Genomic DNA, 17,246 nt, shown 5'->3' with positions numbered 1-17,246 from the left:
CCCTTCCAATGACAAAGGATCTCAATTGGAATTTTACGAGTCGGGTGACTCTAAAAAAGAAGTATAGTTTAGGCGAGGAGGAGGTGGACCAGTTCTTGGAGAATATGCCCTACCGTCCATATGACGATCTTGTTCGAAAAGTTCCTGCAATGAGTTCCAAAGGACTTGATAAGGGGATGGGACTTTTGCCGAGTAGGTTAGGGTCGTACAAATCTTACGGTCTCTAAACAACCAACACACATTATAATAATAATTGCACTACTCAAATATCTCCACGATAAATTATTTGCATGGATTTTGTGCCAGCCTCCAAAACTGCAAACACAGCAATTTCAGACACGTCGTGTCGGAAAGAAGGTTTGCTCACTTCGAGCAAATGAGCAAATGGCAAAAGTCACTCCTGAAAACGGTGGCACCGCACAGACACCATCAATTTCCTCTAGTTCTCCCTTCTCCCCTGTTCTCCTCGTCCTCTTTCCTGCCATGGTGCCCCTCACTCTTCTTTCCACTCTTGTCCTCCTATATACGCCAACAAACCACGTCGCCTGGTCACTCCATCACGCTTAGTTTCGACCATGCCCGACCTCAATCTCCTTTGTCTCACTGATGGAGAACCCATGTCGAACGCGTTCCCAATCTCGATACCATCTACGGACGCCATCGGTAACCTCAAGAATCTCATCAAGACTAAGAAAACGCCAAAATTTGACGACCTCGCTGCAGATGAGCTCACGCTCTGGCGTGTCTCGGTCCCTGTCGTCGCTGCCAACATTCACAATGCAGTCTTCTTGAACGAGATCGATTCCAAGACGGAGCTCAGTCCGACAGATGATGTCGCTGATGTCTTCCCAAACACTCCAGCCAAGAAAAAATCCACACCATTGTTCAGCGACCATCACCGGGTGATGCATCGCGAGTTGCATTGGTGCATGGACTTGCCCGCTGTATCTTTTTTTTTGTGCGAAATACTGGTTCTTGACTTAATCTTTTCTTGTCGCTTTTACTGCTCTTTTTGTAATTCAATACACAGACTTTATATCAGAGCGCGAGTTCGTGCAACGTGCTTTGGAACCTGTCACCGGCATAGACCAAAGGACACATGGGGTGACGACCGACTCGACTCGTACATACTTGTTGATCCCTGTGTCAGTTGCCGTGTGGGAAGATTTTTTTAGCCATGGTGCGCCAAATGCCACTTAAGACTGAGCCAATCCATCCACGTCCAAGCTTTCTATCAGTCAGGACGTTTGTGACCGAGCCAAATCTGCACGGAATCTTCTAATACGATGTCGGCTCCGTCCAGAGCATGTTCCCCTTTGCAAACACTCTCAGTTCCGCTGGCACGCAATATGGTATCCCCGAGCTGGTATGCTCACGCTAGAATGACTTCGCCTCGGTATTGTTTCCGATCGAAATGAAAACGCCCTCCTACCCGCATTTGGATGACGGCACCAGTTATCCAGCCGCTTATCAGGCACAAGGATCACATGTACAAGAATTACAGGCACAAGGATCACAGGCACAATGCCCGGCTAGTGCGCTAGAACAGATATTCGGATACATGCGGTCCAACGGGTTTCGATATGACATAATACCTACCTACACCCAGACTTGGTTTATTAAGAGAGTCAGTGAGTGTGAGAACGATATCCTGGTCTCGCCTACAATCCAATTTGACAGCACAAGGCCAACATTGCTTCAATGTTATTTGTGGTTGATCAGGACGGCAGACAACGACGTTGAATGGCAGCCGGACAGTCCCGATGCCTACGGTTGACAACATGCTCACAAACGAACAGCCTGAATACAAGGCTGCGAAACGTGATCGTGACTGGGTGCCAAGACCTGGCGGAAGCTTTAGACAAGGAATGAAGAGCGTTTTTACGCGAAACAGGTAAGAAACAAATAGGTTGGTGCATTCCGGCTGGAAAGGTTTTTTTTTATCATAGATGATTAACCATCCTATACTATATGGTAATACAGTGTCAGGAAACAGTCAAGAGTCACGGAACAAGAGCTTACCACTATCCTCGCTTTTGAAAATATGAAGCTTATCGCTCAAGGTGAAGAACGTGCCCGTACGTTCCGGGCATCATGGCCAAACGAGGATTTTGTGCTTAAGAAAGCCGACATATGGGATCAGCGAGAGGTTGTTCATGAGTTAGAGCATGAGGCAAGGGTTTACCAGGCTCTGCAGAAGCTGCAAGGGCAATGGATACCCAAGTTGAAGATAGCCGGAATAGCAAATGAACTGAGGGTGATTCTGGTCACGGAATTTATAGGATCTAACCTCTGCGAAGAACACTTGGTTCATCTGAGCGGAAAAAGATCCAGGCGGCACTGTCAGCAATCCACAGGCTAGGTATCCTGCACGGTGAGATTCGACTGCACAACATTGAGGCACGGCGCGATGGTGAAAACTCGCAGTTCTTTTTCATCGACTTTGGACGTTCGGAACTCACAAGAGTGAAAAATTCTGAGGCACGAGGCGGAAAAGTTGGAATCGCTGCTTGGCACAATGCCTTGGTCAGAAGGTAGTAGTCATATTTCATGCTACATGTCAGGTCAAATTAATTTCTAATTCTACCAGCCTTGTTCTCGTACAGCGTCGCGTCCCGAGATAGGAGAAAAACCACCAAGGCGCCATCCACCCAAGAGCTGGAATTTGCTGTCATGCTAATAGGGATATTTGCTCAAGATTATTCAACTGCTGGCCTAACTCAAAGGGAAACTGTTCGAATGCCGATGTGTTTCCTCCGCTCTACAAAGCATCAAAGCAATAAATTGCTCGTCCCCATATTGGAAACAAGGACAAAATATACAACATACTACTATTCACTTTTGAACACGAATGCTGACATGATGTGTATCCCCTAGATGTCGCTCCAAATTTAAAAAAAAAATAGTTACCCAAATCACAATCTTGTTCGCTTCATCTCTTTGCCTACCAGTTGCACCCCAACCATCTTGAGCAGACGGTCCGTAATGATCGCGTACTTTGCTTTCTGAGCCTTCCAGGCATCCACTGGTGCTTTTTAACAGTCATGCTGTGGTTGTAAAAGCTGTCGAGCAGCTCCTTGGCGTTTCCAAGTTCCGTCACATATTTCGCGAAGTTGGCATCGTCACTGCAAAGAGCCGGCAGCCTACTCTCAATGTCGTTAATGGATTTTGTTGTACCAGGAAAAACCATTCATTTGCACTCTTTCTGCCAGCGCCGGTACTTGAAGATCGCTTAGTAGATAGCCTTCTGCTTCGCAGCCAGGTTATAGTAGGTGGCGGGGCCGGGGGCTGGTTTAGCGTCATTGCAGGGCTCTCTTGCTGCAATATCGCCACCCTGATCTCACTGGGCCTTCTTGAGTTCCGCCTCCTTGGGTTCCTCGGATAGCAACGTGCTTGCTCCGACTACGCATGCTTGGCCACGATCGAGACCAAGGATCTTGATCTCCTCTAGACTGCATCCCCAAAGAGCTGTAACATCCTACCCGAACCTAAACAACGTTTCGAGCTTCAGTCAAGTGGTAGTCCGCTCCGGTAACGGTGGATGTAGTTGGAGGCGGCAGCAAATTTTCTGGGAGCCGTTTGAATCGAGCGGCCTGAAGTTCCTTCAACTTGAATGCGAGGATCTGAACACGAAATCCATCAGTTCGGAGAGACCCGCGTAGGATACGACTATTTCTCTTTTACATCCTGAGATCGAAATTGCTTTGTTGAATGAGTGCTAGGTGCTGCCGTATCTCCTCCAAGGGCATTGTGGTTACTGTATTCCTGTATAATTTACTGGCTCCTGACTTACTCCGCTTGGGCCTGTCCTGTCCATCCCGCCCGATACCTGTGATTAGCATTGTGATGAAGAACCCCGGTGCACTATCGGACAACCAATTCTGTGTATCCGCAAGCACATAGTCTTCTCTGGTCATAAGTTCCTTGATTTTTTTTCTGCAGCGCATTGCTCTTCCAAAAGAAGGGAAGCAGCTCGCCTTCTGAGAAGAAAAAGAACGACTGGCTGACGGGTGTAATAGGAATGAGCCTGCGGCGGTTCTTGTTGATCGGGTTCAAGCAGACAAAATCCTCGACTGTGGATTCGCCACTCTTAATATCGATGCTGCGCCCATCTGGCAGGAGCCCTTTGTCCTCTTTGATCTTAAACTACAGTATATAGATTGTTTGATGCTGTAAGCTTCGCATTCCTTTGAATCGCCATGACGTTAGACTCATAGATATAACAATGATATCTAAAGCCAGATCATTACCTTTTCATGGAGCTTATCGCCGCCTTTTCGAAACTGCTGCGGCACGGATTATTTCTTGACCGAGATCAGGGATGTAGTGAAGACGTCTCGGATCTTTGGGGATATGATCCGGAGCTGATTAAGGTTTTAGGCCTAGATCTAGGACAGGCATTCGTGATAAGAGCGAGTGCCTTATTACCCAGTCGTGGGAGACCCAAGTTGGACAAAGGAACAGGGACGAATATTGTGACCAAGGAATCGTCTGGAGAGATATCGGCCCTGTCAAGCAGAAGGCGGTGTATCAGCCCACACGAAAACATCGACACTGAATGGAACAAAGGAAGGGCATCGAGAGCAACATGTCCCCCTACGCAGCTCTGGGTCAAACATCAAAGGCCACGTTGACAAGCTCAAGGATGTGAAGGCACACCTCGGTTCCTTCTATAACAGGAACACGGTCCTCAAAAAACACAAGTGGGACGCAAGAAGGGCACGAGACAAGGAGTACAAGCAAATTGCCAACCGTCTCCTCAACCTAGTTGGAGGGTCAACTAGCGCCAAGAGAGAAGACAACAACAAGGTCGTGATCGGCGTGGGCCTCGGAAAGTTTTTTTACAAAGACCAAATTATCTTCTTTGCACGAGTCGGTCCAATCGTACTTTGCTCAGAAAGTAAGTGACCGATGGTGCCTCTTAGCGACCCTGTAATTGCTGTCTCTAGCGGAATGTCATGACTAATCTCGCCTCTCCCTCTAGGCCAGATCGCTTGGCTACATTGTCGTAGGTGTGAACGAATATTAAACCTCGAAAAAGTATCCGAGCTGTGAGAATTTTGCTAGTCAGGTCAACATCCACCGGCTTTATTGTCCAACGTGCATGACACTCATGCATCGCGATATCATGGCTGACCACAACATCAGCAGCGCTGTTCGTGGTCATCTGATTAGCCAGCAGCGGCCCCTGTATCTCCAGCCCAAAGATGTTGATGGGAGCTGCTCATGGATGAAAGAGCCAAGTCTTCGCTCGGTCGGCAGCAGTAACACAGGTCACGAGAGTCGTGCTGGACATGGTGGGGTCAAGCGACAAGCACCGTCGGATTGGATGGACTCCAAGGCACAAGATAATTCAGGACGAGTCTGTAGTTTAGTTTAGGAGGAGCGTGCGGTTCGTCACTTCGGTGACGTAATTTTCGCGCCCATTGTCCTTATCGTAACAAAAATAGCATGCAGTTGCCGAGAGTGTAAGAAAGGCCACACTGCTTGCTGCCCATCTTTCCCACTTCACATCGAGAATCAGAAATGTCTGGCATCAACAGGAAACACGACGACAAGCTCGTCTTTGAGACCAGCGAGGACGTCAAGGGTACCGAACTGGATCTCAGATTCTGGAAATCACATCGATTGTAGAATTGATCTCTTGGGTCATTTGCTAACGAACCATTCTGCTTTTTTACTAGTCGTACCTACTTTTGATTCTCTTGGACTGAAGGACGATTTGCTTCGCGGTGTTTATGCCTACAGTACGCAACCTCGACTCTTCATGAATTCGAATCATGTCCAAAAAGGATGCAGCAATATATCTTGCGTAAGAAACAATGGCCACTAATGGTACTATATCCCGCCAATTCATTGTATGGATAGATTTCGAAAAGCCCTCGGCAATTCAGCAGCGTGCCATCAACCCCATTGTCAAAGGACGCGATGTGATTGCACAGGCTCAGTCAGGAACAGGAAAGACAGCAACGTTCTCCATCTCGATCTTGCAGTCCATCGATACCTCGATCCGCGAGACCCAGGCTCTGGTTCTCGCTCCGACTCGCGAATTGGCGATCCAGATCCAGAGCGTTATTCTTGCATTAGGAGACTACATGAACGTCCAGTGCCACGCTTGTATCGGAGGCACCAGTATTGGCGAGGATATTCGTCAACTAGACCATGGACAGCACGTTGTCGTCGGTACACCAGGAAGAGTCTTTGATATGATCCGTCGTCGCAATCTCAGGACACGAAACATTAAGATGATGGTCCTTGATGAGGCAGATGAACTGTTGAACCAGGGATTCAAAGACCAGATCTACGACGTCTACAGATACCTGCCACCCTCGACCCAGGTCGTCATTCTCTCTGCCACCCTGCCCCACGATGTCCTCGAGATGACCTCCAAGTTCATGACGGATCCTATCCGTATTTTGGTTAAGCGCGATGAGTTGACACTCGAGGGTATCAAACAATTCTTTGTCGCTGTGGAAAAAGAGGACTGGAAGTTTGATACACTGTGTGATCTGTACGATACCTTAACCATCACACAGGCCGTTATTTTCTGCAATACCCGCAGAAAGGTCGATTGGTTAACTACCAAGATGAGGGAGGCCAACTTCACAGTATCATCCATGCACGGAGAGATGCCTCAAAAGGAGCGTGACGCTATTATGCAGGAGTTCAGACAAGGCGCCAGGTAACTTGTTGTTCGCTTTATCTAATCACTGGAATACTTGTCATTGCTTTTGCAGTACCTCGAGACGGCCACTAATAGGCTGCAATCTCTTTGCCGTCGGTAGCCGCGTGTTGATCACAACCGACGTATGGGCCCGTGGTATTGACGTTCAGCAGGTGTCATTGGTTGTCAACTACGATCTTCCCAGTAATCGTGAAAACTATATCCATCGGTAATGCCTTGATAATCATGCTGCCTTTGGTCGTTCAGTTGAGTACGGAAACCTTGTGACCCCATTTCTGATGCTGGCCCATCTCAATTGTTTTTCATTTATAGCATTGGTCGTTCCGGTCGTTTTGGTCGCAAGGGTGTTGCCATCAATTTTGTCACCCAGGATGATATCAAGATTTTGCGTGATATTGAGCAGTACTACAGCACGCAAATCGATGAGATGCCAATGAATGTGACCGATCTGATCTAATGCGGGGCCGCCGCCGTAGCTGGCGTCTTTCTCTTGAAAGGAGCCGGATTCAGTTGTAGTAAAAAATTCGATTATTCACAAGCATTAAAAACGTTTTTAATTGTATGAAGAGGCATCGGGGGCGTTCCCCTTTATTGGTCCAAGTTATGTTGATGAAGATCCTTCTGAATTTCATTGTCTGTGGAGGTGCTGTATTGCATCTTCGCTCATGCCTTCATCGTGCTCGACTTCTGAAGTTCAGCTCTATATGGGAGAGGGGAGGAAAATGTGGGTTAGTACGTCGCCAAGGCTGTGAGATCATGGTTGTCAATAGCCGTAACAAGGATGGGTTGAAAATGTACCTGAGTTGCTGTGAGAAATCGTCTTCGACATCATCGTCATCCCAGTTATCGTCCCATTGATGTGCGTCCTTCTCCTCCTCAGCTTCGTTCCAGTCTAAAATTATCGTCAAAGAGAGCAAATCAGTACAATCGAAACGGTCAGTACTCATGTCTCTTGGAAAACGCGTCCGGTTACTCTACGCTCGGTGAAATGGTTGAGCGCACCACCAGCGCCAAAACTGAATTGAATGGTACAAAATGTCGCTGAACCGTGTCCTCTGCAGGTTCGTTATCCAATGTTTGTTCAATATCTGTACAAAAAAGCGGTTGTGTCCACTTGCTCCTGAACGTTGTGGTAGTCGCAGTATCCTTGCATTGAATGAGCTGAATAATAAGAACGAGTACAACGATTGGATCAGTCGGCAGTACCTTGGGCGGCAAATTCCTCAAACTCGTCGTCCTCTTCCAGCCCCTGTAGCTGTGGTGCCTGTGCTTCTGGCTTGTTGTTCTGTTGTTCCTGTGGTTTCGATGACATGGCTGCTTTGGATGTATAGGTTTGTGGGTTTAGTTCATGTAGAGGAGAAAGAATAAGTAGACGCTTGCGTATGGACGTACACGCTCTCTAGAAAGACAAGACTGCAGGCAGAGACACGAGTCTACGTCACATTGAAACAAAAAAAAAGCCATCGGGATTTTGGTGGCAAAGAAAATTAAGGCGCGTTGGGCGGAGCGTTGAAATACAAGCGCTCCCGTTGATAACTTGGCAACAGACTAATCCTTCACATCGTACATGAGCACAGCTGCACACAATGGCCCATCCGGCAACCAGGGTCCAGACTCAGCGTTCCAGGCAAGGTCAACGTGCACAGCAGCGACTACAGGAACAGGGGCAACAAACACAGGAGCAGGAAGCAGGACAAGGGGTAGCACCAACACAACTGGCGAGCATTCGGAGTTTTCATGATGCGGCATGGCATTTCAACGAGTTTGAACAAAGTGGGCTGTCTACCTCCGAACAAGACCAGGCTCAGAATAAGGCTCAGAATTTGCGATCCGTTGCTTTAATGGCGCGAGGAGGGTTAAGGCGAGGTCGGGGCGACTTTGAAGGAAGCAATACACAACGTAATCCCTCGGCCATGGCTCCACCTGCCAATCCAACATCAACTATGCTCCAAGACACAAGCATGGATACTAAAAATTATGAACAGCAGCAGCAGCAGCGCCTTGGTTTCTCGCAGGCATTCGCTTTAGGCGTATCCATTCCAACATCAGAGTTTAACACAGAGGCATTCGGAACCCTCAGTGTCCGTCCTGCATTTAACTCGAACTCAAACACGAACACAGGCGTAACTGGCTCCAACATGATCACAGTGACGGCACCAGGCACTAACTGCGACCCTGTTGAGTCCTTGGACGATGATCTTGAACTACCAGGAGACTTTGATGAGCTGTTTGAGGACGTTGAGATGGACGTCAGCAAGGAGGGCCATGGTCTCGGTCACGATACCGCGATGAGCCAAGCCGCACCAATCTTTGGGGATGTCAACCCACCAGCATCACAAAATGGGGTTGAGAGAGTCGAGGATAGCCAGGCTGCTGATGAATTGGCATCGCTGAGGCAGAGGCTAGCCGAGGTAAGTGACACTGGTATGGATTGAACTCATGACATGTCACTGCATTATGTTACTTGTTAACGCTGACTAATGTTTTGAATCCATTGACTATAACTACCTCCTTTAGATGGAAACCCAATTGAGAACCAAGGAGGAAGAGCTGCAGATTAAGACCGGCCAGGCATCCATTCTCAAGGAAAAACTTGATGAAGAGGCACGCGCTCATACCGATTTGAAGGAGACGTTCAGGACCACAGATGCTCAACATCAATCGGAAAAAGCAGCACTGGAGGAAAAACACCGCATGGATCTCAGCAACGCGAAAATGAGCCTTGAGTTTGAGGTACACGCCTTTCTGCGCTCTTTCTTTCAGGCAGATGGAATACTGCTTGTTTGTAGGACTTACTAATGCCACGCCATGTACATGCGACTGCAATGAATGTAGATTGCAACGTACAAAGCAAACGGACGGCAGAGTTCTAGGGTCCCCAAAGAGATACAGATACCCCGACAACCCTCACCACTCATAGAGCAGTTCCCAAAGGGATTTGAAGGATTTGCCAGCACACAGTCATCCATCAAGGCTCAGCTGAGGAGTGGTAATACTGACCTAGGAGACACGCTACATTATATGGAGGATACCGCACTAACCTTTCGCCATATCTCCCCACTTAATTTCGTACGCATGCAGACGAAGGGTTCTCTATCAACAACTTTGCATCATCACCAAAATCGCCGAGGAAGAGCAGGTCGTTCGGGGTAAATAACGCATTATTGGAAAAGCCGCGACCATTTCGAGTCATAGGTGAACCAGTCCGGATAGTAAAATCGGCCTTTGGATACAGCAGCGATATACCTACTCACTCAGATGAGGAAATGGTATGATAAATTACCTCAAAGTATCGTACCATGTCGTCTCAGGAATTCCAGATGGTTTAACACTATTCATTTTTAGATCCGTGATAAACTACTTGCTGGCAGCGAACACAGATATGGCCTCAGAGCGCTGATGACAATCGAGGCGGATGCTGAAAAGAGATCACCATTGCCAGGTACAGGAACAGAGCTTTGTTCTTTTATCGAGAAGATGTCGGCGTCAAGCAACTGTTCCCTGACTTTGCTATTCTCTCCATTTCTACAATAGGATCCCAGGAGTATATACAGAACGCGCGATTGGAAAAGATCACCGACGTTTGCGTGAGTGCCTTGACGAGCCTCATGCTCGATGTCAACGCGACCTCAAGAGCAGAGGCTCTAAAGGCTACGGCAGATCTTTTGCAGGCTAGCCTTGTTATGCGCAAGCCCTTCCACACTGTGAACGCGCTCCAGGTTCTGACGACGCTGTACTACACATACGACGATCTGTCGAAAGAGGTGTGCCAAGGTGCTGTCCCCTTCATCGAGAACGGACGAGTGGATCCATTAACAATTGCACCTACAGAAACAGCACTTCCCACAGCCCTCGCGTGCATTCATTATTTATTTTTGGTCCGCATGGCGCTGCCAAATCCTTCGATGGCCGCCTCTGATTTCTCATCCATGAAGAATGAACATAAGCTGAGCGAGGATGCAGAAAATCAACTGGATGCAAATATATTTTTGCTTATGGACCATGTCGCGAGGTATCAGGTGGAGACCAAGGAGCTTAGTCGAATTTTTTTTCCACTGATTCGGAGGCGAATTTACGATCGCATATTGGAACTACATCGGGAACGGGGAAATTACAGAACATTGGATCAAACACTTGGTATCATCGATGTCATCACGCGGGAACCGGAATGCTCTCGACTGTTTATTGGATGGAGTATCAGTGAACAGCAATGGAAGGAGGCGTTTTCGAAGATTGAGATTTTTGCGGACCTAATCGACATCAAAGTGCCGGAGACTAGCGATATGGCGGTAAGAGAGAGTTATTCAAGGGAGGATGTTGACGAATGATATGTAATCGCATCGATTGTCAACTAAGCACTGCCTTCCGATCATAAAACAGAATGGTGTAGTCCCACGACTGAAGATCAAGGTACTCGAGATATTGATTCGAATGATTCAGATCAACTTTGAGCAGACCAAGGGAATAATCTACAAGACAAAGGTATGTGGTGCATTCTTACAGAGCGTCTACGGATTGCTTGCTGTATGGGGTTGTTAACTAGTCCTATCCATACATGTCTCAATAGCTCGTCAAGAGCATTATTTATTCGATACGGGATCTCGTAGAACTGGCAGGAACACTTCACTACCACAAGACAAGGTCATCGGCATTTCAGGACCATGGACTGCAAGCCCAAATGATAACTAGAGGTATATCAACGATAACACCGAAATCCGAAGAATTAAGGATGGGTAATTCTAGGGTCCAGCTCCCAGAAGACTCCTATCAGAATCAAGGATTATCATTAACACAACAGTCGATGGCATCGATGGCGTCAATGGCATCGATAGCGTCAATGGCATCGATAGCGTCAATGGCGACATCTCCAGCAACATCATCGTCGTCTTCGGTCTCGTCAGATCCCTCATTTTCATCATTTTCGACTTTCAAGGAGGTTGTATTTGACCCTCTGCTTTACGAACCATCGGTTGTGAACATGGACATGGATGGTGGCGTTGGTTTTCGAAAGGTGTATGCGTTCATGGCCCCCCGCACCAAAATCTTTGATTATTTGGTTTTGTTGAAACTGGAGATGGATTTTGTGCTGCACATACTGCGAGCAATTCATCAGTACCCGAGGTACATGCATGACAGTCGGCCGCTCGAGCTCCGTGCGCTTGCATTCGCAGTATCCAAGGTCGCTGTCTGGGATATGGGATTGCCGATTTGGGCTCAAGGTACGCTTAGTGCGACGCGGCATGTAGGGAGTTATGAATATTACATTTGTAACTTGATTAACGGCAACGTTCTTGTGGTGCATATATTTAGAGACAGCGCACGACGTGTTGATTGAACTGGTGAATGATGACAACGAGATCGATTACTATCTAGAGATGGTCAAGGACATGGACAAGGAGGATTAAGACACTGAATGCGACAATGAAGCATCCAACTTTTGTCACTAAATACCCGGCTGTAGTCTATAGCTAGTTTTTTGTCATTAACGCTTTGTGCATATGCCAGTCCTGGGCTCTCCAGCTCTCTTTTTTAGTTTCTATTCTGTACCATACATTCATTCACAAGATGAATCCCACGCCCTCCCAGCGAGGCGACATAAAGAGAGGGATGTAAAGAATGCGAGGATGCTTGTGTGTCGAGATCTTTATTAGTTACTAAAGGAGAAGGCGCCGCGTGGTGGTAGTGGTTGAGTCTCTCTTTAGAGCTCGTCCTTCTTATTCTCCTCCTCGGGCGTTGCCTTGATGTCGTCGTCCTTCTTGATCTCATTCTTCATCCCACTCTCAAGCTCCAGCTTGGCCTTTGCCTTCTTCTCATCGTCCTCCTTGGTCGTGATCGAAACCGAGATCGTGTAATCCCTTGCAGCCTCGTCCTCATCGACATCGAGGGCCTCATCGGGCGCGGGTGTTACGATCTCAAAGACTTCTGGCTTGTGATCGGGGCTCTTGGTGGGCCAGCCCTCGATGACTTTTTCCTTATGCTGTTCAAAGTCGATCCACTTGTCACAACCTTCGATCTTTTCCGCGGGCAAGAAGAAGGACATGGTCTTGTTGTTGTGGACATAGGGACACTCTTGCGAGCAATCGGCCTTCATCCAGTAGAGATCTTGATAAGCGACGCAGACGCAGCGCTCTTCTTCATCGGTCGAACCCTCAGGACGGAAGTTGGCGGCCTCAGAATCGAAGTCGGCGGCGCAGGCGTGAGGGAAGTGGTTGTGCATGGCCTTTTGAAGACAGGGTGCGCAGAAGTTTGGACTGGGGTCTTTTAATTCAAGGGCGGCGCGCTCTTGGGAGGTCAGGGCGGCAGAGACTTGGTAGGAGGAGCTTGACCTTGAAGAGAGGAGGGCCAAAGTCGAGACGGCGACGATGGTTGTGGCGGTTGAGAAACGCATGGCGGCGGTGTGATCGGTTATTAGCTAGTGTGTGGAGCGGATTGGAGAGAAAAATGTGGAGAAAGAAAGGAAGAAGAGAAAGAATGTAAGATCGTGTTTTGGAGAGGGATATCCCGAGTTATATAGTCCCTTGAGCAGTCGCTTGTTGACGACATGTAGCGCAATGCAATGCAATCCATTATTGGTCTCAGCAGAGTTAAGGAGCGGAAGCAGAAGTAAAAGAAGGCGGGGACCAGACGGGTCTGTCTGCGTAAAGTAAATGGTATGCGTTATGTGTAAGGAAGTAGCTTCACCCCTGGCGGATGCTCTCCTCTTAACGGCTGACAACGCATACATTTTGTTTGTCGCACAGAACACTTGCTCGCCCTCCACACACTCACCACACACATTCTTGTATTCTTCACTTGGACGCATATGCTTCTCTTTAGCATTCCCAGCGTCTCATCCTCCTTCACTCCGCGCTCCTCTTCTCTGTGGACATATAATTGTTTTCTCACGGAGCATTAATGATTTACGCGCCTCGTTTTATCGTCTTCTTCAGCACCTACTTATCTATTGAACGTGACCCTCACTAGCCAATAATCCTATGAGCGAACGCAGAAGAATGATGTGGCGCTGAGACTTGCATGTTGGAATGGTATGCAGTACTTGGTTACGCCTTGTTGTAAAGTATTTATTTTTTAGGTCATGGAGTACAAAAGAAAAAAAGAAAGAAACACATCGGCGAATAGTGTTACGAAGGGCTAACTTGTGCGCACATAAAGTGTCTTGATATTTCATTACCATGTGAAGTAGTGGAATGGGCTGATATATTCTTGTACAGTCCTCTCTCATTTTCGATACTTTTTTTCGTCGAAAGTGAGATCGCTAAAGATTCCAGCGATTCTATTGGCTGGAGGGGCATTTTCAGTCAATCAGAGTACTCTATATCTAGGCTCGTAGCACTCTGCCCTCCATCATCCCCATCCCCATCCTCATCCTCATCCTCGCCAGCGTTCCCAGCATCACTAGCATCGCCAGTACCAGTGCTCCATAATCCCTCTCACCACGTTCTACCCATGCTTCCTAAGATTGCAGACGCGCTGGACCGACCTAAGTCGAGCGAGGACGCTTCATTGTCGGACGCAGGTCGCGGTAGTTGGACACTTGCTAGCAAAAAGCGGATCATGGACAATTGGGATATCTTTCACAGAGGCTATCAGGACCTGCTTGGCAATCCTGTACCAGAATTATCACCATCAATGAAAGACTTTGAGACGGCTAACAAGCTGCCACCTAAAACGATCACCCGACTCATAAAAATGAGGCCTTTTATCAACAAAATGCCTACCGGCTCTTTGGATACAAGGTGCTACACCAAAGCCCACATCCGCGAGTTTTATCCAGTCGAGACGATTCTTCACCAGGAGATCCAACGTCTCCGTAAAATGAACGTGCCGGTAGATCAATGGCTGTTACAGTTGCTTGCAGGAGAGGTATACGACCTGCTTGTGGAAAGAAATGGACCACTCACGTTTGAAAAGCCTAGATTCTCGTCCGGTTGGGTAGCCAGTTTCAAGGCCACCTGGGGACTGTCGTTTCATAAGCTGATGGGCGAGGCAGGGTCGGTTGATTGGGATGCGATAGCGGGGCAAGTGGAGGGTCTCAAGTCAATTCTTGCGACCTATGATCTGAATGACATCTACAACGCCGACGAGACTGGCCTTTACCTGCAGACCACCTCAAGTTGGACGCTCGATGTCGAGATGAAGGCCGGAGCAGCCATTCCAGCATCGCGCGTCTCCATTCTCTTCTGCACCAATGCCACAGGAAGCGACAAGCGAAAGCCTTTTATTCTCAGTAAGTATCCTGTCAGAAGTTGATATTCGGAACGAGGAGAGACATGGTTTATTTTTATTTTTATTTTTATTTTTTTATGCTGGATGCCATGTTGATCATATTTGGATCCATTTAGGCGAAAACCTTGCTTCTGGCTTCAGGAAAGATGAAACGCTGCAGCGCTTGGTGGATGTCATGCCATGGGATACTGCAAAGCAACCACGCAAGTCCAAGGCAGCTAAAGCAGCGGCAGTCGCCCAGCAACAGCATCATGACGCTAGTGGACAAGATGGCGCACCTGGCAATACACAACACCAGCAACAGGAGGCCACTTCACAGCATACCCAGGCGCAGAAGCGGCAGACTAACAAGCGAGCAGATTACATGACCAAGTATACCTTTACCCACTGGCTGCGCCAGTTCCAGCAGGACATCGTCGCGGAGGACCCTGATCGGCGCGTGGTCCTGCTCATCGACAATGCATCATGCCATGCAGTGGTAGAACGGTGCAGTGTCGATTTTCCGAACATCAAACTGCTGCTTCTGCCGCCGAACTCGACATCAGTAACACAGCCCCTGGACGCAGGAATCATTGCTGTTTTCAAGAGGCGGTATCGTAATCTCATCCTAAAGTTACGTGTCTTCAAATCCTCCCAGCCAGTGCCAGACCCCAATGCGCCTCCTAAAGCGGCCAGCAAGGGAAAAAAAAACACGAGGAGGGCCAAGGCAGTCGACAAGGCCATGAAGTCGAAGAAGGATGGGTCTTTTAGGGTGTCCAACCTCGAAGGATGGCACATGATAGCTGCTGCCTGGAACGAGGTGGAAGGCAAGTCCATCCGGAGCTGCTTCAGACACGTCCCCATTTTCGGCGAGGCCCAAAAACAGCAACTTTCAACGCACACTTGTTTAGAAGAGGAGGTGGTTGCGGCGCTCAAGGAGACCCAGCAAAACATTCTCCATCGGTTCAGGGTGCAGGGTTACCACGACTCAGTGAGTGGCAGAGACCAAGGTCAGAGCGGCTCGTCAACAACGCCAGTCCTAGATATTTTAATGGACGCCGCGGAACAAAACGCCCTCGTCCCAGAAGATGGCTCTTCGTCAGCAATATCAAGAGGTGTTTCAATCATGGGTGCTCTTGAGAGCCATGAGAAGCTGCTGGCTTCAACCGCGAAACTTTTGGATGGCTCGCCTTACATATGCGAAGTCATTGATCAACTACAGGAGGACCCCGATTTCATGTCCTTCTTCTTGTCACTACAGACGGGTTCGGAGCTTTTGGATGGCGACTGGCTAGAGAGCACAAGTGATGGCGAAGGCGCGGAAGACGACGATTTCGTGGTGGTGCCCAATCCATTCTTGGTGGTAACCAACGACAGAGGGTCTCCTCTGAAGCCCAAACATATCAACAAGCCTTTACACAGCCGCGTCTATATGAGCCGAGTCGAGCAATTGGCTTCCTCAGAGTACTCTGACACTGACCAGTCGGGACCACAAACAACTTCGACTGAGGAGGAAGGATCTATCGACGAGCATTGGGAGAGTGAAGAGGAGGAGGTCACAGGGGACAAAGCTGTTGGCGAGAATATCGTCAATCTATTGAGTGCCGCTGCAGTTTTGATGACCTCAAAGAAGCACAGGCGATACAGGAAACAAGTGGAGCTGCTTGCAGATACTCTCATGAGCAAACGCATGGATGACGCCTCAAAGAGCTACCGTACGTCCTTCGCCGAAGACTACAGATCCAAGATGGAGGCATTCAACAAGAAGAAGGCAGCTCTGCGCGTCGAGCAAGCGCGGGTCAACAAACGTTTTCCGCCAGCAAGCAAGACCGTCAAGCCAGCACACACCAGAGTAGTCATGCCACGATGATATTTATTGATATCCCTTTGCATAAAAAAAATACATATATTGAAATCAGTACGCCTAGGAGCGGTGGCGATGAGGATGAGGATGAGGATGAGGATGGGGATGGGGATGATGGAGGGCAGAGTGCTACGAGCCTAGATATAGAGTACTCTGATTGACTGAAAATGCCCCTCCAGCCAATAGAATCGCTGGAATCTTTAGCGATCTCACTTTCGACGAAAAAAAGTATCGAAAATGAGAGAGGACTGTATACAACTGTTGAGCAGAGACAGAACTGCACACTCTGTGGAGGAGGGAACACAAAAAACTGTTTTCTTCCTTACTCCACATAAACAAAGCTTTCTTAACTTTTAGTGCAGGCGGGTCATGGTTCGAAAGAAAATATTGACTTGAGAATGCTTGCCACGTCAGAGCGCGTCAACGACAGACACGTATCGCTTCTTTGCTGCTCTTAACGACGCGCCTGTGTAGCCGCCCCCGTAGTTTCCC

The 17,246-nt window shown here is 48.3% G+C and overlaps 7 protein-coding genes across 7 annotated transcripts; 5 read left to right on the top strand and 2 right to left on the bottom strand.

Moving 5' to 3' along the window:
* The first annotated feature begins 1,505 nt into the window (after positions 1-1,505).
* On the top strand, positions 1,506-1,861 carry BC939DRAFT_147009 (uncharacterized protein). The gene has a single exon (XM_051550196.1). It carries the CDS (start codon positions 1,562-1,564, stop codon positions 1,775-1,777), a length of 216 nt encoding a protein of 71 aa, XP_051417162.1. The 5' UTR covers positions 1,506-1,561; the 3' UTR covers positions 1,778-1,861.
* Positions 1,862-1,984: 123 nt separating this feature from the next.
* On the top strand, positions 1,985-2,493 carry BC939DRAFT_147006 (uncharacterized protein). Its single transcript, XM_051550195.1, has one exon. It carries the CDS (start codon positions 2,045-2,047, stop codon positions 2,360-2,362), a length of 318 nt encoding a protein of 105 aa, XP_051417161.1. The 5' UTR covers positions 1,985-2,044; the 3' UTR covers positions 2,363-2,493.
* Positions 2,494-5,409: 2,916 nt separating this feature from the next.
* Positions 5,410-7,226, top strand: BC939DRAFT_489024 (ATP-dependent RNA helicase FAL1). The gene is made up of 5 exons (XM_051559403.1): positions 5,410-5,590; positions 5,685-5,747; positions 5,869-6,682; positions 6,786-6,893; positions 6,998-7,226. Exons 1-5 carry the CDS (start codon positions 5,527-5,529, stop codon positions 7,140-7,142), a joined length of 1,194 nt encoding a protein of 397 aa, XP_051417160.1. The 5' UTR covers positions 5,410-5,526; the 3' UTR covers positions 7,143-7,226.
* Positions 7,227-7,244: 18 nt separating this feature from the next.
* Positions 7,245-8,275, bottom strand: BC939DRAFT_435976 (DSS1/SEM1 family-domain-containing protein). Its single transcript, XM_051553554.1, has 4 exons — positions 8,253-8,275; positions 7,892-8,118; positions 7,484-7,577; positions 7,245-7,385 (listed from the first exon to the last, which is right to left on the bottom strand). Exons 2-4 carry the CDS (start codon positions 7,995-7,997, stop codon positions 7,349-7,351), a joined length of 237 nt encoding a protein of 78 aa, XP_051417159.1. The 5' UTR covers positions 7,998-8,118; positions 8,253-8,275; the 3' UTR covers positions 7,245-7,348.
* Positions 8,148-9,718, top strand: BC939DRAFT_146970 (uncharacterized protein). Its single transcript, XM_051550194.1, has 2 exons — positions 8,148-9,096; positions 9,203-9,718. The coding sequence occupies exons 1-2, from the start codon at positions 8,272-8,274 to the stop codon at positions 9,482-9,484; spliced, it is 1,107 nt and encodes a 368-aa protein (XP_051417158.1). The 5' UTR covers positions 8,148-8,271; the 3' UTR covers positions 9,485-9,718.
* Positions 9,719-11,241: 1,523 nt separating this feature from the next.
* On the top strand, positions 11,242-12,297 carry BC939DRAFT_146944 (uncharacterized protein). The gene is made up of 2 exons (XM_051550193.1): positions 11,242-11,904; positions 11,996-12,297. The coding sequence occupies exons 1-2, from the start codon at positions 11,364-11,366 to the stop codon at positions 12,088-12,090; spliced, it is 636 nt and encodes a 211-aa protein (XP_051417157.1). The 5' UTR covers positions 11,242-11,363; the 3' UTR covers positions 12,091-12,297.
* A 6-nt stretch (positions 12,298-12,303) lies between these two features.
* BC939DRAFT_435970 (uncharacterized protein) lies at positions 12,304-13,167 on the bottom strand. The gene has a single exon (XM_051553553.1). The coding sequence runs from the start codon at positions 13,071-13,073 to the stop codon at positions 12,384-12,386; it is 690 nt and encodes a 229-aa protein (XP_051417156.1). The 5' UTR covers positions 13,074-13,167; the 3' UTR covers positions 12,304-12,383.
* Between the last annotated feature and the right edge of the window lie 4,079 nt (positions 13,168-17,246).

The sequence above is a fragment of the Gamsiella multidivaricata genome, assembly GCF_025024155.1.
Source record: "Gamsiella multidivaricata strain RSA 2152 chromosome Unknown BC939scaffold_3, whole genome shotgun sequence".
NCBI classification, from domain to species: domain Eukaryota; kingdom Fungi; phylum Mortierellomycota; class Mortierellomycetes; order Mortierellales; family Mortierellaceae; genus Gamsiella; species Gamsiella multidivaricata.
Note: the sequence above shows the minus strand (reverse complement) of the source record. Positions and strands in the feature narration are given on the sequence as shown.